The sequence below is a fragment of the Anoplophora glabripennis genome, unplaced genomic scaffold (genome assembly GCF_000390285.2).
Source record: "Anoplophora glabripennis isolate ALB-LARVAE unplaced genomic scaffold, Agla_2.0 scaffold6, whole genome shotgun sequence".
NCBI lineage: Eukaryota > Metazoa > Arthropoda > Insecta > Coleoptera > Cerambycidae > Anoplophora > Anoplophora glabripennis.
In genome coordinates, this window is record NW_019416749.1 from 1079621 (window position 1) to 1107163 (window position 27543).

At 32.2% G+C, this 27543-nt stretch overlaps 1 protein-coding gene across 1 annotated transcript in view; it reads right to left on the reverse strand.

Moving 5' to 3' along the window:
- Positions 1 to 214: 214 nt before the first annotated feature.
- LOC108911019 (connectin-like) overlaps positions 215 to 27543 on the reverse strand; it is a 71721-nt gene continuing 44392 nt past the window's right edge. The window contains exon 4 of the mRNA XM_018715835.1: positions 215 to 354. Within this exon, the coding sequence (XP_018571351.1) occupies positions 215 to 354 (140 nt within the window). The remainder of the gene's footprint in view (positions 355 to 27543) is intronic.

The window sequence follows — 27543 nt, forward strand, 5'->3', positions numbered from 1 at the left end:
AAAGTTATCGAGAAGTACGAGAAACAATAAATAATAACAATATTGAACTTTGCCTAACCTTAAGAACTTTTTCACGTATTGTTTTACTTACACTATATTTTGTTTCCAATTTAGTGTTCTCAAGAAGTGGTCATTCCAAAGATTCCATTTGAAAATTCTCTTTGTGTGCATAGAAATCTCTCCCCAAAAACGGTTTGGGTTCCATGCTTCATTATCAAAATATAACAACCCCTTTATTTTCAGCAGCCGCCACTGCCAACGAATGTTTACTCGAGGGCATCACGTTCATGTGGTCATGTAAAACAATAACATGTTTGCCCCACTGGGTATTTTTACTCGATGGTTTTACCTCAGCTAAATGAAACACGCATAAACACGAGAATTACGTATGTATCTGAAAGCTTGAATCGAAATTTCACTTTGAATAAATAAAAACGCAACATGTACGGCGAAGAAAATCCGGATTGCATTGTTTTCTTGAACGAATTGGTTATTATCACGGTAGGTTAGATTAGGTGATTAATACTTTAAAATAAAAATTAATTCTGCATTGCAACCGAAAATATTCTCCAGGTAAACAGATACTACCAATATGTAATATGGTTTCATTCCTCAAAAGTTATGACTTTATTCAGTTATTGTAAAAGGCGCCCTTGATATGTAAATGTACCACAAAGTTTACGTTTTCAGTTCTTCGACAGATGCATACGAGAAATGGATTTCTGTCAATATCTATATATTCCATCTAAAATTGTTAAAGTTTGCCGGAGAAACTATTTATGAGTATGTAGGTACAAATATATTACCAGAAAATACTGCGAGTAACAATCCTGCTATTTTAAATTTAAATATTTTTCTGAAACGGCATTCGCAAAACTATAAATAACGGTTATAATAATGTACCTACGAAAACAGAGTTTTTCGAAACGTAAGCTGTGTAAAGTGTTATAAAAATATTGAAAGAATTACCTACTTTCTCAGTATGAGATATATCTGGTTAGACAAAGCTAAATTTATAATATAATTTTTTAGTCCAGTATAAATACCCAGTCAAATAAAAAATAGTATCTTTAAAGAAGTTAGGTAAACAAAATAAAGAAAATGTATATTTGAATTTTAGGTTATTTGGTCACCTAAAAGTTTTACGACTGAAAAAGTTTTCGACATGTTAACTCGCTATGTTGATAGTGAAATTTCAAACAAATGTCTACTTTGTCAGTGAAAGATATTTCTGGTTCGGCAAAACTAAGTTTATATAATCAATCCCTTAACTGAATCTCTGGAACCGAGATGTTATTTATTTAAAACTTTCTTTTCTCTTCAATGTCGTAGAAATACACATTTACATTAAAAAAAAAGTAAAAAAACGCAGGTACCGATACGTCCCAGGATAGATGTAACAACAAGTGGTATCACATAGCCAGGGTCCTAAACTCCGTGTGCTTTACTTTTACCCTACACCTTGAATATTCCCAGATATCCGGTACTTTTGGACCACCTTGTATATCCATTTTTATAGTGTCCCACATTTAGATTGCTGAAGTTTGGCAGGCGACCATCAAATATAAATAATTACCGGGAAATTATTAATTATTTAGAAATATTGTGTCAAGGAAATGTAATATTCCAACAACTTAGCAAAATAGCTATTTACAAAAACAAAGTTAATAGAAACCAGTAAAACAAGAATACGAAGTTGATTTGATCAACATTATAATTAAATTACTTTTTTCATCCTTCAATTTCAAATAGAACATTTTGATACACGTATGTCTCTAAAAACTTAGTATTTATGTGGACATACCATCAAATATAAATAATTACCGGGAATTACAATAATATTTTTCAAAATTTTATTTAATAAACACATAACTCTTATGCATATTAACCGTGACAAACAAGCAAGCGTCAAATTTTGGACACACATTGTATGATTCTATTTAGATTCTATAAAATAGAGCTTCATTTGTTCCTATTTNTTTTAGGTTATTTGGTCACCTAAAAGTTTTACGACTGAAAAAGTTTTCGACATGTTAACTCGCTATGTTGATAGTGAAATTTCAAACAAATGTCTACTTTGTCAGTGAAAGATATTTCTGGTTCGGCAAAACTAAGTTTATATAATCAATCCCTTAACTGAATCTCTGGAACCGAGATGTTATTTATTTAAAACTTTATTTTCTCTTCAATGTCGTAGAAATACACTTTACATTAAAAAAAAAAGTAAAAAAACGCAGGTACCGATACGTCCCAGGATAGATGTAACAACAAGTGGTATACAACATATCGAAAGCAGCTCAAAAACGTTAAAAAGAGAGTCTTACAATCAGAAGTTATTTTAAAAGAAAGTGGTAATTTCAAGGTCATATACGAACCTAATATTTTTCGCTCTCACCATTTCCGGGGTCAAAATTATGGGGTCCCATTTAAAAAATTTCTCGTGACCTTGATATGACTTTGAAGGTCTTCGTCCAGGTCAAATTCAAGGTCACCATCGCATAGCCAGGGTCCTAAACTCCGTGTGCTTTACTTTTACCCTACACCTTGAATATTCCCAGATATCCGGTACTTTTGGACCACCTTGTATATCCATTTTTATAGTGTCCCACATTTAGATTGATGAAGTTTGGCAGGCGACCATCAAATATAAATAATTACCGGGAAATTATTAATTATTTAGAAATATTGTGTCAAGGAAATGTAATATTCCAACAACTTAGCAAAATAGCTATTTACAAAAACAAAGTTAATAGAAACCAGTAAAACAAGAATACGAAGTTGATTTGATCAACATTATAATTAAATTACTTTTTTCATCCTTCAATTTCAAATAGAACATTTTGATACACGTATGTCTCTAAAAACTTAGTATTTATGTGGACATACCATCAAATATAAATAATTACCGGGAATTACAATAATATTTTTCAAAATTTTATTTAATAAACACATAACTCTTATGCATATTAACCGTGACAAACAAGCAAGCGTCAAATTTTGGACACACATTGTATGATTCTATTTAGATTCTATAAAATAGAGCTTCATTTGTTCCTATTTNGTCGTAGAAATACACTTTACATTAAAAAAAAAAGTAAAAAAACGCAGGTACCGATACGTCCCAGGATAGATGTAACAACAAGTGGTATACAACATATCGAAAGCAGCTCAAAAACGTTAAAAAGAGAGTCTTACAATCAGAAGTTATTTTAAAAGAAAGTGGTAATTTCAAGGTCATATACGAACCTAATATTTTTCGCTCTCACCATTTCCGGGGTCAAAATTATGGGGTCCCATTTAAAAAATTTCTCGTGACCTTGATATGACTTTGAAGGTCTTCGTCCAGGTCAAATTCAAGGTCACCATCGCATAGCCAGGGTCCTAAACTCCGTGTGCTTTACTTTTACCCTACACCTTGAATATTCCCAGATATCCGGTACTTTTGGACCACCTTGTATATCCATTTTTATAGTGTCCCACATTTAGATTGATGAAGTTTGGCAGGCGACCATCAAATATAAATAATTACCGGGAAATTATTAATTATTTAGAAATATTGTGTCAAGGAAATGTAATATTCCAACAACTTAGCAAAATAGCTATTTACAAAAACAAAGTTAAGAGAAACCAGTAAAACAAGAATACGAAGTTGATTTGATCAACATTATAATTAAATTACTTTTTTCATCCTTCAATTTCAAATAGAACATTTTGATACACGTATGTCTCTAAAAACTTAGTATTTATGTGGACATACCATCAAATATAAATAATTACCGGGAATTACAATAATATTTTTCAAAATTTTATTTAATAAACACATAACTCTTATGCATATTAACCGTGACAAACAAGCAAGCGTCAAATTTTGGACACACATTGTATGATTCTATTTAGATTCTATAAAATAGAGCTTCATTCCTTCATTTGTTTCTATTTATTACGAAACGTGTTATAAATTGCAAAAGTTCTTCATAAAACCACAAATAATTGAAACAAGTCTAGTTAAGCTAATTAGAACAAAGAATTGTCTATGATTGTCTTTGTATACCTAGACTTTTGCCATCCAAGAATATTGTTTGATTTCATTTAAAAGGATTTTTCTAATTTTTTCAGCATTTTTTTAATTTTGTTTGAATTACCCCAATATTTTTATAACAGAGTAAAAAACCCGAGAGCTAGTGCTAAAATATATGTTTTTTAAAATGAAACAAATCGCCTCGCATAAAATATCGACCATTCAATTAAACATTTCATATATTTTATATCAACAGATAAATCAAGTCCATTATACTAATCGAATTTTATATGATATTTGCGACGAGTACATTGTATAAAACACAATCAACGTCTGACAACAATAAATACTTGAATTTAAAAGCGTTTAGAGAGAGACAACTCCGCTTTGGTTGATAAACGAGGCACAATCCCAGTATCCCAAATTCAACACGCGAATACAATTTGCAGAGTTATGAACTGGGAGAAAACGGTATATTTTTCTTTATAAATATAACAGAAGAGGTGGAGAGGGGGGACTGAGTACTGGGTTTTTTATTCTGCTGAGCATTGACGTAAATAAATAATTTTTCTGCGATTTTATTTTAATGGAAAGAAAAGTAAGAAGATAATAATATTCATGAATTTGTTTTTCATCTATTACACGAATTTTAAAAAACAAGAAAAAGAGGGTATTTTATGGTTTTTTAGAAAATTGACGGCTAAATTAGAAATATTCACGAAATGACTAATGTTAAGCATGACTTTTACAGTTCGATATACCCAGAAGAACTGTGAAGTTTCATCTCGATCTAGCCAATCGTTTCTTTGTTTCAAACAGTCAAACTTTTGAAAAAAATGAAAGAGTCACGGTTTTTGAACTTAAACACTTCATAATAAAGATTAACATGGAAAAAAATTCTTTGAGGTTTCCTCACATTTTTACCGTAAATAACGTGTAAATTGATGAAAAAAATAAAAAATATTCGAAAAAAATTTTTTTTTTGATTATTTGGAAAACCTTCCGGACACTGAAGAAAACAAAATCCAATTGTTTCTAGCAGGATTCTTTTTTTCCGTCCTATGCTTTTGTTCATCAACTTTTAATTAAATTAAAATTAAAGTTGATGACCCAAATCAGATTTCGACCCCGATTAACACCGTTTTTTGAGACAAATTTCTAATTAATTTTTGTGCAGTCTGTAATTTTTTTTTCAAAACTACGCTTTATCTTCTCTGAAAAAATTTTTTTTTTTTTTCATCAATTTAAACATTATTTGCGGTAAAAATGTCAGAAAACCTCAAAAAATTTTTTTTCCATTTTAATCGTTATTATGAAGTGACCCTTTAATTTTTTTAAAAATTTTGACTTGTTTGGAACAAAGAAACGGTTCACTATATCGAGATGAAACTATTTCGAAATATGAAAGTCATCCATTAGTCATTTCGTGAATAATTCTAATTTAGCCGTCAATTTTCTAAAAGTCCATAAATTACCCTTTTTTTCTTGTAGGAAATTTATTCCAGTTTTCGAAATTGTCCTTCAATTCTCTGTACGACCATCGATGATTGAAGACAAAAGGATCCTTTTCCATTGAAAGTCCGATATTTCAATGAAAAATGGTCATGTTGAAATTAAAAAAAAGGAAATTAAAGCTGAATAACCAAACTATCTGGTCCATGCAATGGCTTAGCTGAAAAAAAAATAAAAATTCCAAGTCCGTCGAAAAATTGTAATATTTTTCTGAAATCTTTCTTCCAAATATGGTTTTTATGTGCAGTTTTTGATTGGCTCTGATACCACTGTTCGTATATATTAAAGTTTTATGTAGTTGGTCTTAATAAAAATTTCTCTAAGCAAACCGATAATATTATGAAAATAATAAACCAAATGAAAGCAAAATAAGATCTGCTTTCATAACTGAACTCTATATGTTATATTCGGTACACATTTTTCTCGTGCGCCAATTTTCTGGTACCCTCCATCTTTCTGTAATTCTAAGTTTCGTATTATGCTTCGTTCTTATTAAACGCAATATTGTTGTTCGCTGAAACTTTTGATGAGCTTCTGCCGCAAACAGTTCGTGCCCTATATACATGAAAATAAACTTTCTATTAAGGAATATGCTGTATTTGTTTTGAGATATATGTCATTAATCTTATTAAGTTTTTCAGCTGAAGTTATTATACAGAGTGCTTCGACTGTCAAACTTCTATACGGAGTATAAATGGTTAAAATTAATACAAAAAGTTTAAATGAACAAGGAGTCGGCTTCGACTCCATATAAATATGCAGCATAGGTCAAACTGAAAATAATAACACTTTACTTATGCCATTGTTTAATTAGATTCTCTGTATCTATCAAAATACTGGGTGTAGAAGAATTCCAAAGAAGCCTGATAATAATAAAATTATGATATTTACTAATTTTATTTCATTGAGTGTAGAGCTTCAATTATGAAAAGGACCTGTTTCTAACTTAATGTTGCAGTAGAATAATACCTGGAAACCTTCCTCGTGGGCAAAATCCAGGTCATTTAATAATGGTTTCGCATCTGTATTAATTAATTTATATATCACCTCCGCCATATAACAACTCAATGATATCAAGGTGATAAAGCGGAATGTCAATATCGCCATTCCGGTGGTAGTTTGTACCCCAACGTTTAATTCTCCTGACTGTATCGAACGCTCAAGACGAAATCAGCGATCCACATATGACTGGCCGCATTTCGATCCCCTGTGTAATTGTGTGTGCTCGATTTCATAATCCAGTTAGCAGCGTTTCCACTGATGTAGTATCTATTGGATATCTGATTCGACAAACCTGTATTTCGTAAACAGACGTAAAGTGTAATAAATAAACAGTGATGTAGAGTCGGTTCGGTAGTTACCATTATTAACATTGATTTAAAGCTGATGAAATATGTCTGCCAATAATAGCTGCAGTATTAAAGGGAATTCGCAGATATTGAAACAGCTTTCATGTACAGGGTAATCCGGTGGCGTACGAAAATTTACCCAGTTGTAAGATCACAACAATAATTTTTAATAACAATAATTTTTGCCCACAATATTTTCATAGGTTTACTTAATCAGCGACAATTTTGAGTAAGATCTTATTTCATCATTGTAATATAGACAGTTTTCATAAAAATTAAGTTAAATTTCTGGCTGCAACAATCGACAAAAAACACGGGAAATAATCACATACGCATATCTGAAAAAACAATGAAAATTTTCAGTAATTATTATGTTATAGCTGTAAACAGGGTGTTTGTAAACAAATGCGAAATATTTTAGGGGGTGGTTGCGGAAGTCATTTTGTGAAAAAAAGTTCATATAAACGTAGATCGAAATATGCTTTGTTTCCGAGATACAGTGTGTTTAAATTTTAATTTTTTATTTATTTTTATTAACTATTTCAAAGAGTTAAAGATATTGACTCGAAATTTAATGGTTGTATTTTATTTAGAAATATTGTCAGAAACCTACTAGATATGGTATGTAATCTATTAGAAATTAAAAATACACAACTTGCAATAAAATATGTTTTATTTTTCCTCAAAAACGATATATCGTACGGAAAAAAATGAAGAGTCCAATTTTATTCAGAATTGATGGCGGATTTCTAAAAAATATCAAAACGAGAAAAGTCAGTGGCGTACCATTTTTTTTATTAAAAAAGTTTGCGGTATTATCGCACGAACGCCACTGGTGCGAGTAGAAATATCTACCTCCTAAAATATTTCGCATTTATTTACAAACACACACATAGGAGGAACTTTATAGGGAAATACAAAAACAAAGCAGAAAAAGTAATATTTAATTCCTGCAAAAGTTATGTTAAGAATAAAGAACAATAAGAAATAACTATTACTTCAATAAATATTGAAGGCGCTTCAAACGCTTGACATGTTACGTGATTATCACCCTCATGTAGCACCTATACATTTCACATAAAGGATTTTAAAGTTACAGCTATAAATAATAATTAATATTTGAATGGGGGTGCATGAAAGAAAAAAATTGTTTAGTCTATTTTAAACGGATCTAGAGCCCTGTAAAATTTTGTATGCTCACACTGCAATATACAGGGTGAGTCAGATTTGACTTCGAATCGTGGAGTATGTGATAGAACTTTTGAAAATAAGTTGAGCCTTCCAAACGAACATTTCCTCAAAAATGGTTCCTCTTCAAAATACAAAGTGATAAAGATTGATAATACACAGGTTACTCCATGTATGTTTTCTTAAAGTCAAGTCCATTAGAACCAATATCCGAGATACTTTTTTAAAAAATTGAAGGAGCATTTTTCGAAAAAACTTTATTCATTTTCAAAAATATTATGATACGAATAATTACATTCTCTTGGGTACAATGTAAAATATGATTTATCTTGTATATTAACTCAGGTGATGTAGAACGAGTATTACATTTTTACCCACGTTTTATGGCGGCTAAAAGGTTTCAGTTAAATTAGTAAAGCTGTTCATCTTAAAGCCTACTCTGATTTACGAGGTTTTTCAGTAATTCATTCTCCGTTACATACAAAAAAATCGTTCAAGTATATACCCATGAAATATTATTAGATTTATATTTGGATAAAAGTATATTTATTTTTTCCTTAAATATTGTAATTTCATTTTGGAGTCGAAGTTAAACTTATAGAGCTTACATAACATCTAATACCTTATTACTGTTTAATATAGTGTCAGACAATAATGCATTCTAAGTGACAGCAGCTGAATGGAGTAGATAGGCCAGGAAAATAAGCTGTGAAATGACCATTTCGCGACTTTTTGTTTCGGCAAGTTGAATTTATCACTATAGATGCTAAATATTATGTACAATAACATATTAATTTCCATAGTCGTAAAAATGGGGGGAAGATTCTATACAGGGTGGTTAATTGTATAATTTTTACGTAAATTCACGTTTTTCGCTTATAACTATTTTATTTTCACGAGAAAACAGTAAAGCACTTTTTTGTCTTCAAAAGACCTACAACACTAGCCCTCGAGCGTCAAAAAATATTGATTAGATCAAAAGTTATAAACAGAGGAAGTTTATTTATGACTTTTGAATTAAACATTTATAAACTGCGTTATTATTACCAGAACGTTTTGGCATCGCATCCTCTCATTCCTTATCACTGTCTAATAACTCACACGAAATCTGGAATCGGTAAGTTGAATAGTTTACATGTTATGGTCTTATAAACAAATTAACTAATCATTAGTCTGGACGACCCCGAGGATCTTCCACAATCGCACTGATTTTTTTTCAAGGTAGATTTCATAATAATACGTTGAAATCTATATATTTTTTTTAATTTCAAATTTGCAACCTGGAAATTTTTTATATTTTTTAGCCTTAGTTGCAAAATGAAATATACGACGCATGAGCGTGATATAGTTATATATTATTACATATTCGGAAAGGTTATGAAAAGAGCTTTAAGTTAAAAATAATTTTCAAGATTCGTTGAAACACAACGGCGTTACAGACTGTCAAATATATTATTTTCAAGCGAATTTCCCTTATTTAACGGCAGGACTATGAATATTATCGTCATTTTCTTCGGACTCGCTGTAGTTCGCTTCCCCCACCCTTCCGCCGCGCCACGGCTCGCCGAAAATCAAGCGACCCACTTGACTTTTGACAATATTTCTTATGCACTTAACATACTTCCACAATTTTCACCTGGGAAAGTACTCGAGTTGCCGGTTATGACAGTATTTTTTTTGTCGTTACCAACCTAATTTGTTTAACAATCGGCCGTCAACTTTGACAGACTGTAACTCCGTCGTTTTTCAACGAATCTTGACAATTTTTTTTTTAACTTAAAGCTCTTTTCATAAGCTTTCCGAATATGTAATAATATATAACTACACCACGCTCGTGCGTCGTTTATTTCATTTTGCAACTAAGGCTAAAAAATATAAAAAATTTCCAGGCTGTAAATTTGAAATTTAAAAAAAATGATAGATTTCAACGTATTAATATGAAATCTACCTTGAAAAAAATCAGTGCGATTGTGTAAGATCCTTGGGATCGTCCAGACGAATAATTAGTAAATATATAAGGCCATAACTTGTAAACTATTCAACTTACCGATTTCAGATTTCGTGTGAGTTATTAGACAGTGATAAGGAATGAGGGGATGCGATGCCAAAACGTTCTGGTAATAACAACGCAGTTTATAAATGTTTAATTATTCAAAAGTCATAAATAAACTTCCTCTGTTTATAACTTTTGATCTAATCATATTTTTTGACGCTCGAGAGTTTTGTAGGTCTATTGATGACGAAAAAAGAAGTACTTTACTGTTTTCTCGTGGAAATGAACGGAAAAAAATTAGCGAAAAACGTGAATTTACGTAAAAATTATACAACTAACCACCCTGTAAACAATCTTCCCCCCATTTTTATGACTGTGGAAACTAATATGTTATTATACGTAATATTTAGCATCTATAGTGATAAATTCAGCTTGCCGAAACAAAGAGTCGCGTCCACTCGATATTTCCTGGACTAAGAATTCCATGTGTTGTTTTAAATACCTCATTTCTCTTCATACCATAGTAGTTTTCTTTAAGTTATGGGGGCTCTTCCACTACGTTACATTCCTTGACAATTTGAGAGGCATTTGCTGGTGCCAAACTGACCAGATTCGTGTTCAGCGAGTTCGAAAACATAACAATTAAAAGAACAGACCAATTTCTTTATGTGATGCTGCTATTAGCCCGTATTGTCACTTTTATTTTTTGGAAATTCAACACTCTGCATCTCGACCACCTCAATTTAGAGTACGTGTGGACAATTAATCCTGAAATGTCGTATTTGCAAGGCGACCAAATTGTTTCATGCGTTAATAACGACATGCAACAACCTATTACCCTATCCTTATTGCTGTTACCACTGTGTCATCGCTCTGAAGGCCAGTTATAGTTTTACATCGCAAAACTTGCAACGCTAACTGGGGATAAGCTACGGCCGAGCCGTGTTCTCTACAAACACCGAAAGCGGTATTTGCATCGCCCGTCTTTGAGAAAACCAGGCGGAAACGGAATCAAAGAGTGACCTCTACTTTGTATGCTAATCCGCCGGCAAAAGGAAGTGCAAAATAGCCACGTAATAATTTTATTGCAAATGAAAAACGTGGACCGCCGTGGCGCATTTGAATTTTAACCGCTACAGTAGTAACGCATTTAGGTGTTTACACGGTTGCTCGGCCCTGTTATCTTTATTGCCATCGCTGCAACAAAACAGAATAAGTAATAATCACTCGGTGTCGCCAGATATATTCTAAGCCGCTTTCGAATTTGCTTACAGCCGTATTTACGGTGCTTGGGGCCGTTTCGGTGAAGAAAAACCTCTGGTAGATTTTAACGTAAATTTAATACATTCTAAATCCCAGCGGTGACTCGTCGGGGTGGGCGAGGTGGGCAGAAAACATACGACTCAAAATTTACACAAGTATGTACATTTAACGTAATGTAACAGCAATAAAACGAATCCTTAATTTAAGCCAATTTAACTTTGCATTAAAAGTTCTCATCTCACAGCTCACGCTACTACCTCATACAGGGTGTTTCTGTAATAAGCGTGTTCCTTAAAAACGGTAATAGAGGGCACAAAAATGAGAAACTTTTATTAAGCAACTGATAGTCTATAGTCTGTTTGGAAAAGAAAGAGAGTAATAAAACCCCGAGATAAGAACCGGTCATGGGCGTGGTAATATTTCGTTTCAGGTAATTATCGGGTAACACTAATGCTAACAGGTAATGAGTGTACATTAGTATATTTTACTGGATACATCATAGGGCAGGAGCCAGTGTATTGTGACAGATCAATCCAGTCTTAGAGCTGAATATACGAAGACGTGCTAGTGCAGTAGAGTAAAATTCGACTTGTGTTTAGTGACTATTGTGCCAGTGGATATAATATTGTTTGGGTAAAATGTCGAGCTTATCAGATTACGTACCTGCTAAACGCGTGAAAAGATGTGCGCTGTCTCAGAATGAGAAGATTATTATATTAAATGTATTTAATGCATTGAAACACCAAAATCCTACCAACAGTGTTGACGACATCGTGGAAAAGTGTTCCAAAATGACAGGGATTGGAAAATCGACTATCTACAGACTTTTAAAGGAAACAAAAAATGAACAAGATACTGTAAATCCCCCAAAATCATCTACAGGGAGGTCAAAAGTCGTTATAGATGATTTCTTCAAAAATGTCATTCGCAGAAAAGTACACTCATTTTATTTTAAAAAAGAAATACCAACGCTAAACAAAATTTTAAGTGAACTTTCAGAGGACAACGATTTGCCAAAAATCAGTAGAAGCAAATTATGGGCCGTCTTACGAGAGTTGAATTTTTGCTGGGAAAAGCAGAACAGGAAGTCAGTTCTTATCGATAAAGATGAAATTATTTGTTGGCGAAGATCCTACTTAAGATCAATTAGAAAATTCCGTGACGAAGGGAGGAATATTTATTATCTAGACGAAACTTGGGTCAACGAGGGATATACTGTAACAAAAGTATGGCAAGATAAAAATGTAAAAAGTTTTCGACAAGCATTTTTGGATGGACTTTCAACAGGGTTCAAGGCACCTTCAGGTAAAGGGCGAAGATTAATAGTGACACATATAGGTAGTGCCAGTGGTTTTGTAGATGGCGGTTTACTTTTATTTGAATCTAAAAATACAGGTGACTATCACGAAGACATGAACGCAGATGTTTTCGAAGAGTATTTTACACAGATGTTGGATCTTATTCCTCCGGGGTCTGTAATTGTCATGGATAATGCCAGTTACCATTCACGGCAGACCGAGCGGACGCCTACGACTGCTTGGAGGAAAGCCGATATAATTCAATGGTTATCCGGAAAAAACATTTCTTTTGAAACAAATATGGTGAAAAAGGAACTTTTGACACTTGTCAATCTTAATAAAGATCAGAAAAAATATGTTATCGATGAAATGGCAACAAATCGCCAAATAACGGTACTACGGTTACCACCTTATCACTGTGAACTTAACCCAATCGAATTAGTCTGGGCGCAGGTAAAAGGAGATGTAGCGCGAAATAATACGACGTTTAAATTAAGTGACGTGAAAATTTTGTTAAAAAATTCCTTGGAACGAGTAACTGCAGATAACTGGCAAAGATGTATACATCATGTACAAAAAGAAGAGGAGAAAATGTGGGAACTCGATAATTTAATTGACGTTACTGTGGAACCTATCGTTATCAATCTAGGAGACGAAGATAATTCATCAGAATATTCAGAGGATGAATTTTAATATAATGGCGTGTTTTAAAAAATAAGGTTTACAAAACAACTTCGAGAGATATTAATCATTTGAAAGAAAAAATCACAACCGCTTGTAATGAGTAAATGGCGAAATGTTAATAAATGCACAAAGAAGTCAGGCGAAGATTGGATATATCTTGAAATGAGATGAGGTCATAATATGACGTTCTATATTATAGAGAATAGATTGTAATATGTATGTAGTATGAAAACGTTTGCCTCATTTTTTAAGTTTAGTTATTGTTGTCATCACCTTTTGTTTTAACTGTATTAAAGAATTATCGAGTTTAATCCTTTTATTTATCCTTAATGACATTTATGCACTTTAAACAAGTTATTTTCCAACGACTACTTCATCCTTCTACCGCTAATGTGATTTTTAGGTGGTATTTATTTTGAGACTCTGTATGACGGTATTGCTTATAAAAAGAGAGCTTTTTAAAAGAAAAAAATTTGGGTATGTTTCTGGAAAAGATATCATTGATGACATACATCATTAGTCGTTTCTGTCAAGTCCCAAAGATAATACTTTCGATTGAAAATGGAGCTTACCTCATCCCATTTAACACCACGTATCACAAATTTTATTTAAATTTTTTCTACCCTCAAAGTAGGCCCCGAGTTTGAGATACCCTGTACGGACTATACCTCGTCCTGAATGTATTGCTTTTACCACTAGATACACGATATACGTACTACTCTGTTTTCTTTTCAAGCTTTTTCAGTACATACAACAAATGCCTTTGATAAATCACTTAGTAAAATCCCAAGATTATTGTATATTTTGTAGTGAAACATGCAAAGTCCAAATTTCCATCACAACGGTTCCAATAAATTTAAACTAACTGCGAAACCAAGGATTGCGGCAGACATCAGGGCGAAGAGTAAAACAAGTAGGAACAAACGACATTCAGTTTCGATTTGGGCAACCACTTATCTGACGCTATCCAAGTACTTGACGGAATCGATATAAATACTGGTAGACCTAAACGATGGCTAAGTTACACAAGACCTTTACCCTTGTTGCAACCATAAACATTTGTTTAGGAAATTCAAAACCTTGGAAAGACTATTAATAATTTCTGTAATTATTTTCAGCTTTCTAATATGTAGCTGAAACGAACAAAATGTCAAGAATACAGTATGCTCCACGGTAAACATAATACACAGGGCGTTCTAAATATTATTTCATATACAGTCAAAGTAGCCTGATGAATAAAAATGATGGTTGGTATAACAATAATTATCTTCTTCATTAAAGGAACTAATTGAAGCTTTCTGACTAATTATTAAAATAAGGTAACAATTCTGCTTCTTATCATTTAATATTTTTGAGGCAATGACCTATGACATACATACGACACAGTTAGTTTTTAATTTAATTTAACTGCTTGATAAGCAACGTGCTTAATCCTCAAAATATTCTTTAATAACGTGAAAAATAGTGCATAAAATGCTTTTCGCCATAAAAGCTGTCATTAACATAAAATTTTATAACACTATTACACAATGCAGACATAAAATTCAACATATTTATTTTTCATAATAGCAATAACCGTAACAAACTTTGCACCTCCTGCAGATTGGACCGTATTTATTAATAATAACATCTGCTCTCGTCGTAATGTACGTGGATAAAGGAATTAACTTCCTCTCCACCTCCGCAAAATAAATTTGAAGAGTAGGATCGGCACCGAGTGTTCTTAATCTCTCGTATACGCCCCGAAAACACTGATGTATTACTTTTGGCGAAATTACCGACCACACTCCCCTGTAAATAGCTGGAGTAAATCTGAGTTTGGATATGCAAATTTGGCATTTGCGTGGTGCGCCCTATCTAAGAATTACAATGAAATAATTTATGGGAAGTGTTTCGCGGACTCCGTTTCGGATAGCTGACTCCTCAACAACTAATATTATTCTGTAAATTCTCGGAAATGGTCGAATATATATCCATTTAACTGTCATCCAGGGAACTGTTTATTTCTGACAAAAGTAAAAGCACCTTTGACACTCGTTTTTTGAATAGAACACAGGACGTTTAGCAAGTAAATTTTATTTATTAGAACTATATTTATTACCATAATTTTAATAGAAATTGCAACTTTTAGTAAAAAATTAACATATTTCTGTAAAAGAAATTTAGTTTTCTCAGAAAATTATTATTTCTTTGTCTAGCCAAAATGTTTTGAGAGTTGCTTCGGCGTACAGCAAAATAAAACCCTCTCAACGGTAAATAAAAGTATTTTTATTGAAAACAATGTTGGTGAAAAAGAAGTGTTGTAGGGGTGAGCGTTCGCTGGAGAGTCCTCCTGGCGTGGAGTCGCTCGCAGGTATAAGTATCTGGTCCTTAGTGCCAATCTGCCGTGGACCTTTTCCTGGAACCCTGTTGTGTCCCGCGTCTATTTTTTGTCCTTGCAACTCTTGGACCAGTCCGGGCGGCGTCAGGCTGGATCTCTAGGCGTAATACTTAAAATGGGTCACTTGCAGACATATGTACCCACAGTTTTTTTCTGGGAAACATATATCGATCCTGTTTCCTCCAAGATTAATTCTTCCTTGTTACTATTTGCTTGTTTCTCTGCCATACCAACTTAAGATACAATGCTAAATTAACCCCCTATTCCCCCACGGCTATTACATATAACGCCTCATTCTCCAGATACCTATCCATGATCCTCTCCATTGTTTTAAACAGAGAGAATGTGATACTGATCGGGCTAAAAGACTTCGCCGTGTTGTAATCTTCCTTCCCTGCTTTGGCTGACCTCCATACTGCTATCATATTCAGTGTATACCAGAACTTTTACTTAATGATTTTCCTGTGTCGATGGATGCAAGGAATAACAGGGCACTTTCCTCGATTTACAATTACTTTTTACCAATGAGGCTAACTTTTCTGGGGATGCCATAATAAATTTTCATAACAATTACATCAGTTTTCTCTTAAAGTCGGATCCGCCCCCGCAGAATCTAACCCGAGAACAACAAGTGCAGATTCCTAGCTAGGACTAAAAAAGTAAAAGGTAAGAGTGAGTGAATAAGGATAAGGAATACACTGTACGTACCATTAAAATTGTCAATGACTGGTTCTGAACGAATAAATACTACTGAAAAACACCTCCATTAGAATAAAAACTCTAAAGAAAACGAGAAAGATGATGCAAATGACTTTAAGAAACAGATGTCGAATCACATTACAACATTCTAAAAGTAGGACGAATACGAAAATAGATTATACTTGTCGAGAACTTTATTGTTTTTATAACTTTCATATATCTCAAGTGGATCTCGAAGAACGCATTTCTTCGAGGTAGCGGCGATACGTGGGCGAGATTGATTGAAAGAAAAACCGAGTTGGCGGCATTTTATGCCCCACACCCTGCACCCATCGTCTTTAATAAAATTCACCAACAGCCTGAGATGGAATATTTTCGAGTCCTTCTAATTATTTCCCTCAGCCATTTCCTAATTACCCCCGCACATACATTTTAACTTTTTGTTAAACTTTAACGGCCCAACTAGTTAATACACATTCAAGGGAAAAACCGTCGGACCTATTTTTACCCGAAAGAAATGCACGGCTGCGTAAAAAGCTTCCAACCCTCATCAACGCTGGAGAAACGGATACTGACTACAATCTACAATTTATCAGTACGATAAGGGCAGATATCTCATTTTCAGGTAAAATGGGAAGACGTCCGGAAAGGAAAGCCCATTCTGTGTAGAGTTGCGAGTTTGATAGGAAATCTGCTGAAAAGTACCGGGAATTGGCAGAGGGTTGTTTCTATTTAAATAATACCGCTCGAAAAATAACTCGGCCAAGTCTAAATACATTCTTGGAAGTCATTTACCGTAGCTAAAATTGACCTGCTTGAAAAAAATACTTACAGTACAACTAAATTTAACCATAATATATTTATTTATTTACTTATTTATTTGTTTATTTATTTATTTATTTGCTTAGAAATTACAATATTCAACGGGACCAAGTCCCAATTACAGGATAAGGTAAAACAGAAAACCTTAACTAAATTTAAAAAGAAAAATATACAAACTAACAAAATAGAGCAATAAAAATATAAAATTCAGACAAAAGAACTTAAGTGTAAACGATACCAGACAAATTAAACAAATAAACTAACAGAATTACATTTGCTATACAAACAATTTTTTTATGTTATTCATAGAATAAAAAAATATATCAAGTCGGTCTTCATACTTTTGATAATTGGAGATCAGGTGTGGGTGATTGTAAAGCAGAGTGAAATCTAGAATTAAGTCTAGGAACATGATATAAAACCTTGAAACTAACGAGTCTGCATTTAAAGTGTTATTTATAATTTTAAAAAGGAATATAATTGAAAACATAATTCTTCTACGACAAAGACTATTAAAATTAAAACAAGAAAGCAATACTTCTTGAGGTGTACCACGAGGAGGATAAAATCCATAATTAATAAAATTAATAGTCTTTAAAAATCTCCGTTATACTTTCTCTAACTGAATATTATAAACATTATAAATGGAACTCCAAACAACCGATGCATATTCAAGTTGGCAACGCACAAATGCTGCATACAATATATTTAGAACCTTTACGTTCTGAAAGTCCTTAGAATTACGCAAAATAAAGCCTAAATTCTTATAAGCAGATTTGGTTATTAAACTTATGTGCTCGTCAAATGAGAATCTAGTTTCAAATATAACACCAAGGGCAGTAAATTGCGTAACTCTATTTAAAAAAGATTCACCAATTTTATAATCAAAATCTAGATTAGTTTTTCGTCGACTGTATGATATAATTTTACATTTGCTTACATTCAGAGGTAGATTATTACATGGAACACCAACTGCGTAATCTGTCAAGATTATCTTGTAATTTAGTACAATCAGAAGAATATTTAACTACCAAGAACAACTTCAGGTCGTCCGCATAGATTAAATAGTTGACACTCTGTTAAGTAATTAATAAAAATAACAAATAACAGTGGCCCCAGGATTGACTCTTGCGGAACTCCTGAAGATTGATGAAATTCACACGATCCAAAGCCACGATACTGCACAAATTGGTACCTATTGCTAAAATAAGATTTAAACAGAGATAACAGAGCAGGGGAGATACCATACGACTCCAAATTCAATGTTAATAAATTATTATCAAGCCGATTGAAAGCTTTGGAAAAATTGGTATACACAACATCAACCTGACTTCCCGCATCCAAAGCTTCAGCAATAAATTGGGTTTTCTATAAATCCATGTTGGTAAGGAGATATTGATATTTCAATATGAAAATAAAATCGATTGTGTAAAATTATTTCTGGGATTTTTGAGTAGTTATAATAGCTATGGGCCGGTAATTAGTTATGTCGTTCTTAGTACCTTTTTTATAAATGGGTCATATTCGCGACTCTTTCCATACTTGTGGATATTCTTTATATATGCAATTATAGAATTGAATATGGTTTTTAAACGTTTTGCGGAAATTGTTTTACAGTCTGTTATTAAATTATGCAGGAATTAAATCAGGTCCCATTGTAAAATTCCCCTTCATTCTCTTAATTGTATGTATTATGTATATTCGGTAACCTCACAAAGAGTATTAGAGACAACAGAGGGCAATGTAGGTGTTTACTATTAAAACTGTGATTAGGTAAAAATGAATCATACAAATAATTGGCAAAAGCATTAACAATATCAGAAGGATTATATAACAGAATTTAACAATACTGGGGTCAAAATTCTCGATATTTAATAATAAATTTAATAATTTATTTTCATCTTATTTCATTTAATATTTCAAACATAGCAGGGGGCCTGTTTAGTTTGTCCAACAAAAAGGGTATCTAACAGTGCTCTATATTTGGCTGTTCTAATTACTGTTATTAAGGTCGATTAAACCCAATGGTGCGAAAACGTCTTCTTCATTAGTAGCATTAAATGAATTGCTCCTGCTAAATCATCCAAGTATACTGTAAATCGTCAAAGGTTAGGTAGATACAAAGACATTTCTAGCTCTTGATGTGAAATTATATCTCTTTTCTATAATGTATTACATTCAAAGTTTTTACACTGATAGTTTTTATTGATGAAATATGACACGCCTTTGCAGTAAAAAAAAATAATAAGTTCGTCGTTTATTATCAATTAGTTTTAGTTTTCATCAATTTTTTACTAAAAGTCAGAAAGAGAAATATTGAAAAACGTACATATAGAATGTTATTTGCAGAGTATGAAATATATATGTAAAATCAAAAACTAGTTTAAAAAAGTTTAAATAAACCTGTACTTTTTAAAATTATATTTTAGTAAAAAAAGAATAAAATAAACTTTACAAATAGTTCAAAAAATCCACTGGATTCAAAACTGAAGAATAAAGAGACTTTGTAATAGAATCTTTACATCCTATTCATTTTTTCAGGTATTGTTGGTTTAGCTACTCACTGAAGTGGTGAACTTGTGGAACATATCCTTGTCTATCAATACCAATTAAATATGCATTTCAAGATATAAATATTTAATCCTGTAAAGAAAATATTCACATTAGCTGTTTATAACTAGATATTTAGAATTATCCTTGAAATCTGATAATATTTAATGATTAACTTGAAAAAATCCTCAAATCAAATGTAAATAAATTAATGAATTGGATCTAATAAATTTTATTTCACCCAACGTACAATCACATTCTCATTTAATAAAATTTGAGAATAAAAATTCCTTTCAAGCATAATTATTATAATAAAATGACAGTAATTACTCAACCTGTGTTTAATTTAAATGGAATTTCTTTCAAACAACAGTAAAATTATTTATACAAGAATTACTTACTCGGTGTGTGAACACGAAAGGCATTAAAGGAAATGGATGTTCAAATGAATTTGCTAGAAAGGGATCTGAAATTGTTTTTAGAGGACCGAAGCCAACTTGTGACTTTTCTTACTGTTCCACCAAAACAACTGAAATAGAATATTATGGATACTGGTCCTTTAGGCTATCAATAAGTCGTGGGAATAAACTGATGGAACTGCTTTAAAGACATACTACAGAAAGAAAATATTAATTTTGAGGAAATTATGGAACTGCCAAACAGGGTAGGTAGAAACCGTCGAATTAATAACAAGAACGTCGTCTCGTCAGCACTTTTCTATGCTATATAATAAGATTTTTACTGATGAAATTAATTTTTAATTTATGCCCAGAATTTTGTAATCAAGTATTTATTTAATTTAAATGGAAGCTCATTCTGTGGCATGTATTACAACTAACTGATAGTTTGTTCTTATAGAGATTGGGAAGATTTAATGGTTGTTTCTTGTTTTAATGCTTACTATTTACACGTACATCGAAATTTATCTATTTTTTGTTTGGTGATCTGGTAAATCTGGATAATTGTAATATTGTTCCATGTGATTAATTATGTATTTCGCTATTATCCAAGGGTGTGAATACAGAAATTCGTTAATTATTTGATTATGTATCCTACATGTACCTAAATGGTTTATTATTAAATTGTATTTAGTGATTATGCATTTATAGGTGTTGGCGGTGTTGTCATTAGTTTCCATTAAAATACATTCATGTGCGCAGTTTTATATGTCCCTATGCATAATAACATGCATCAGTACTAAAGTTGCTAACATTGAGAATTGAGTGAATTAAATTCAAATTTGTTTTGAGGCTGGAAATAATTTTGTATGATGAGTATTTAATAGCAAATTTCATCATTTACAAAATTTTGCGTGGTAGGTTAAATGAAAGATTTTCATTTATCGTAATAGTCAAATATTTGAAGCAAACAATCTAACGATATTGGAAAGCTTGATGTTAAAACTTTCTTAATTAAGTTCCAATTTATTAAGGAAAGGGAGCAAATTACATTAGTTGCTCCGATTTTTAATGTAAACGAAAACTTAACAAGGATACTTTTGCCGAATGCATAAGTTTTGATACTGTGAAATAGTTGCAAGTAAACTTTTACGTCTATGTCTGTGTTATGAAGTGGACTTTTTATTATTGGCTCAATATTATATAATCTTATGTGTTGCTGGTAAAATAATTGAGAATTCTTGGATTTCTCTAAATCAATGCAAAATCTTATTACAATATTTTGTTATATGACATTTTGTCATGTTCGGCATTCATATAATGCGATGTAACAGTTTACTCAATGGTAGTTTTATAATAATGATGCCTCTAAAACTATGGACCGAGTAGAATGCATAATTGTCCATGTTTGGCCAGTGTGCCTCGGGATATCTAGAAAACTGATCCGCAGAGAAGAAAAAGAAAAAGGCTCATAGCTCGATGAAATCCAGTATATTCTAGAATCTAATAATTGTGGAAATATTTCGATTTAAACGCCGGGGTATTTCACCAAATGAGATTCCTTTCTCGTCTATGGCAACGACCCCTTTTAAGATCATTAAACAGAAAATTGCGATACCTCTTCACTTTCGTCATTATTGTGTAGGAACAGATATTTGTAAGGAATATAAATTCTTTACAAGAAGCAAGTGGACAAAAAGAGCAAAGTTCTAACAGTCTTTGTCCTTCCGCTCCAAACGGCAATTTAATGTAATAAAAATTTATTTCGATACTTCGAGTTTTTTTTATCAAGTTTGTAGCGAAGTTTGTAGCGTTTAAAAAATTTAATGTTTATTAAAAATAAAACGTACCATCAAAATTAAAATTTGTACCAATATGTCTAATATACTTTTATTAAACCCAGTGACAGATCATAAAATGAAATGATATAAATTGATACAAATTTGAAAAAATATAATATAATATTCATATGGCTTAAGTAAACAACATACTTCAGCGTCCAACCAAATGCGATACTTTAAGTATAGTTCCGCAAAACAATATTTAGGGGCCAATACCATACTTTTTATGAAATTTTTAGTAAAAATTTATTTTGAACTTTTTCAAAATGCTAGTATCTATTCCGATGTCTCATATTTTGATATCAAACATGTAAATTCATTTTCCTTACCTTCAATCCATTCTATATACTTTTTAGATATCACAAGAAAATATACCTGTAAACAGAATTCTTTACTACATCAATCGTATACTTTGTGTTGTTAATATTTCAGGCATATTTACCACCATAATAACTTTTGTTAAATAACGTATCGATACAAGTAGATATATAAAATTCTTAAAATAAACCCATTTCTATACTGGTTAGTGGAAAATATGATGGTGCTATTTCATAGTTTTTATATTCCCTACAACTAAAACCGAAATATATCGCATGGCATAATCATAAAAATCTATACCCATACACATTTAATCGCTGTTCCGAAAAATTCCAAGTATTATAAATTTACTTCTTTTTTCGTACATTTGCATATCACAGAATATACGACCATACACGGCCAAAAAGAAAACACGGACCACAAAATCAATTCCATGTGTAAAAAACTCCGTACAAGTTCGTATCACTATAATATAGTTCTCAAAGTTGACGGTTCTTCCTTAGTATGCATCCTGAGCCTCATATAACTATACCGTAGTTCTCGCTCTTCTAAAGTTGGGATCAATATTAGACTTTCCATGTTATATAATTTTAAAGTATGGATTGTTCTACACAACAATTAGTGGAGAGAAACTTGTTACAAGACGCTGGAAGTAAACTATCGATTTGAATATACGTTATATATTACAACATAATATTACTGAATCGTCTACTGATAAATAAAATACAAGCTGTCCCGAAAACGTTTGGAAAAAATGAAATGGAAGATCCGTGTATAAAAGCAAACTACGTATTTTGTAAATATGATTTAACACTATATAGCCCGGTCAGAATAGATATTTCAAAAAACGAAAATTCCGACAGAGCTAAATTTTGGTGGAGACCTTGGGTACACCATTAGAAATAAAGAGTCAAAAGTCCCCATCGATCCACACATCGATCGCACACCATGTGTGCTAATAAAGTTATTCGGGGTCAAAGGTCAAAATTTGAGGTTTTTTGGATTTTTTTCGAAAACTAAGTTCTATCAAAAAAGTAGCCCAGACAAACATTATAGATCTTAAAATTATCTACAAAAATGGTCCTTATACTTTTTTTTTAAGAATCACCATTCCTGAGATATCACGATTCCGATAGTTGAAGGAGTCATGTTCTACATGATATGCACACATTTCCACACCACCTGTGAGGTAGTATACTTATGACGTGTTTTTTTTAACGTGGTTTCCCCTGTAGGCCTACTCCACGAACTGTTATGACGGAATTTTCAGGGACAATACTCTTTTAACTGCATGATGATTATTGATATTGATATTGGTTATTGACTTTAACTGTACTTCTGATTTCTTTTGATATTTTAATCTGATTCATACTCTTCAAAGTCGACTTCAACAGTCATGTCTTCTTCGATTTCTTCTTCTTCTTCTCCCTCTTCTTCTTGCTGGATGTTCATAAATTGTTCAAATGAAGATGAATCAGCTGTCTCTTCATCGAAATCACATGAATCTTCGTCTGTTGTATTCAATTGAACATTTGAGCAAGACTGGCTTTGGCAATTAGTACACGTTGGAGAACACAGTAACCCTACTCTTCTACAGCCACATTTAGCACTACAACCTTTTTTGCAATTGCAAAAAATAGTGTTTAGGGGTTTTCCCAGAGCAGGTGGAAGTAAAGCTTGAATCGGTTCCAAAGTATTATCTGTTAATTTCCAACTCCAGTCTTCTGGGTCCAGTTGATTACCTAGCCATGTCTGAACTTGATAGTATACTCGATACAAGTGTTAATTAGCAGAAGCCGATGTTGGAGGAAGACAAGATAGTTGTACTTGTTTCTTGTTTCGTGTATTTTTTACAGAAGTTAAATATCTATATTTATATATACAATCAATTTTTTGGAGCTCCTTAACAGCAAGGAGAAAGCAAATTCCTTTTGTGATTATTGTTCGAGGTGAAGAATCAATTTCTGCAATCAATCAAATCTTATTTTCAAATAATTTTAATACTGATGTTTTACCCCTTCTGAAGATTGCTGATGTAGTATCGAAGCCGGTTATCGCATGTAAAAATAAGATATGGTTTTGGCGTTTTGGATAAGCAGATAAACTATTTGAAGAATATATTTCTGTTCGCTGTTGAGCCATTCCAGGTTTTAAAAAGTATATAATTTTATCAATTGGAGACCTTGCAGTGAGTAGTATTAATAAGTCAACACCTTCACCAACTACCATAGTTGTATTTGTTGCATGAAATAATTGTTCTATTGCTGTTTCAATTATAAGGACATATGCGTTATTTTGACTAAGGGACTGAGTTTCTTTTGAGTGTATATTCTCAGAATAGTATAGTTTATACATATAAGAGACACAAATAGGCATTTTTACTTGCATTAATTGCCTGACTATGTATATACGTGGCATATATGTGCATACCATGTAGGACTCCTCAACTTTTAGAATCGCGATATCTCAGGAATGGTGGTTCTTAGAAAAAAAAGTATAAGGACCATTTTTGTAGATAATTTTCAGAACTATTTCGTCTTAGCTACTTTTTTGATAAAACTTACCGTTTTCGAAAAAAATCCAAAAAAAAAACTCAAATTTTGACCTTTGACCCCGAATAACTTTTTTTTATCACACATGGGGCCGTTGGGGACTTTTGACACTTTATTTCTAATGGTGTACCCAAGGGCTCCACCAAAATTTAGCTCTGAAAGAATTTTTGTTATTTGACCACTATTTTTATGACTAATTTGACCGGACTATTAATCGAGAATCGGGTAGACCAAACCTACCTAGTTTGTTCAATAAGATGTCGTGGTCAATTGTGTTAAAAACTGTGGTGAGGTCGATATAGGTTTTTCACTAATAAATTGAGGGTTAGCAACAGTAAATCTACCTTTAAGGAAGCCGAATTGTTCACATAACAACAACCCATACGAGGAGCCTTATAAGAAATCAGTAATAAGTTTTCAAATATTTCAGAGAATTTTCGAATAATAGTAATTGGTATATAATCAGTTAATTCACTTTTACTTCCGTTCTTGTGTACTGGAAATTGGATAATTTCAAAAATTTACGATAGTAGGAACCTTTTTTTGGTAAATTATAGATAGTCGTTAATTATACAAAAACAGAAACAAGAAAAGGAGCAAATACAATAAAAACTTAGTATAAAACTAACGACAGCAATAATAATAAAGGAGCAGCCAGAAAGCGATTAAAAATCAAATAAAACCTTAACAATAATAATAATAAACATATAGAGGTTTTTGAGTGACAAATGTGTATTTTTTATGTTCTACGGAGTCTCGACTTGAGTGGCTTGTAAATGAAGACTGTTGAATATTACAAGCACCAACGATGATGAGTATAGAAGTAATAATAACCTAAAAAACTGTTGACTTCGTATATCCGCCGTCTACAACTATAATTTTATGCTATGTGGGGCTCATATTTTCGTTTTATTTTCCACCACATCTCGAGAATAATCATCCGTCTCGCAGTGTGCTGCTAGCGTGGCATCTCTTTCGGCATATGCTTCCTCACTTGCATCTTATCCCACTTTGCCACTTCCGTTTCCGCATTTCTGATATGGCCTTAAGATATACGAGTGCCATAACGCTTGATACTATTCATAACTTTGTGCATAACTTTACAAACTGTTGTGTATAACGTCGCTAGAATTACAATTCGTTGAATTATAGGCGAACGTAATTAGGCGAAGAGGATAGGCGGTAATGATAGATGGCCGCAAGTGAAGCGGCTCCGCTAGGGAAAAACTGGCAATTAGGGAATCTTAATTGTAATTCTATTTCCGTTTTTTGCCGGTGGACTTTTATTTTCCGGCAAAGTTAACCGGAAAGCTGATATTAATTAAGTTTCTGCGATGTGGGCGCTTTCGGCAGAGGCATCGTAAAATTAAAAAAAAAAAATACTTTTTATTGTCCAAAAATGCCTTTATGATATTGCAGTCTGTTTCCTATATAGGCTATTGACTATGTATTTTAGATAGGAACTGCAACGTAACAGAAATTTTATTGTTTGATATGTTCAATTGACCATAAAAAATGATAAAACCGCGGAGTGCTATGTTTTAAAGGGGTGCGTTTTTGAGATCGAAGTAAAAAGATGGTATTTTTAGTTTTTTGTGTTTTACGCGAAAACTATGCATTTTTTCACTATAGTTGTCAACAGGAAAATTGTAGCAAATTGAATTTCTAATCGAAATGAGACCTTCTGAAGTCAAAAAATTTATTTTTAACAAAAATATGCCCTAAATACGAGTAAAAAAACGAAAAAATGCGTTTATTTTTCTTTTTGGTTTTTGGCCCTCGATATTTTTCTGAGAGAAGTTAGGTATAAGCATTGCTTCACAGAAAAAAAAGTTAATGTTTTTTTCTTTAAAATAAGCCTTTATAGAAAGTACCTACGACTAATAGAAATCGAGATACATTGGATCAAATTTATCTACGTTTTGGATTTTTGGCCAATATTTGCCCTTTTTTGACGATTTTCGTCTTATAACTTTATATGTCAATGTAACCAACGATACTTTTCCTTATTTTTATTTATTACTTTCGGTATTATTTTGCCTAATAAATTTATTTTTGTGAATGTGAAAGTTAAAATAAGTTAATAATTATTATTTATTTATTTAAACAACAGTTAATCATATATATATTATAAATTTTNTGGGGACTTTTGACACTTTATTTCTAATGGTGTACCCAAGGGCTCCACCAAAATTTAGCTCTGAAAGAATTTTTGTTATTTGACCACTATTTTTATGACTAATTTGACCGGACTATTAATCGAGAATCGGGTAGACCAAACCTACCTAGTTTGTTCAATAAGATGTCGTGGTCAATTGTGTTAAAAACTGTGGTGAGGTCGATATAGGTTTTTCACTAATAAATTGAGGGTTAGCAACAGTAAATCTACCTTTAAGGAAGCCGAATTGTTCACATAACAACAACCCATACGAGGAGCCTTATAAGAAATCAGTAATAAGTTTTCAAATATTTCAGAGAATTTTCGAATAATAGTAATTGGTATATAATCAGTTAATTCACTTTTACTTCCGTTCTTGTGTACTGGAAATTGGATAATTTCAAAAATTTACGATAGTAGGAACCTTTTTTTGGTAAATTATAGATAGTCGTTAATTATACAAAAACAGAAACAAGAAAAGGAGCAAATACAATAAAAACTTAGTATAAAACTAACGACA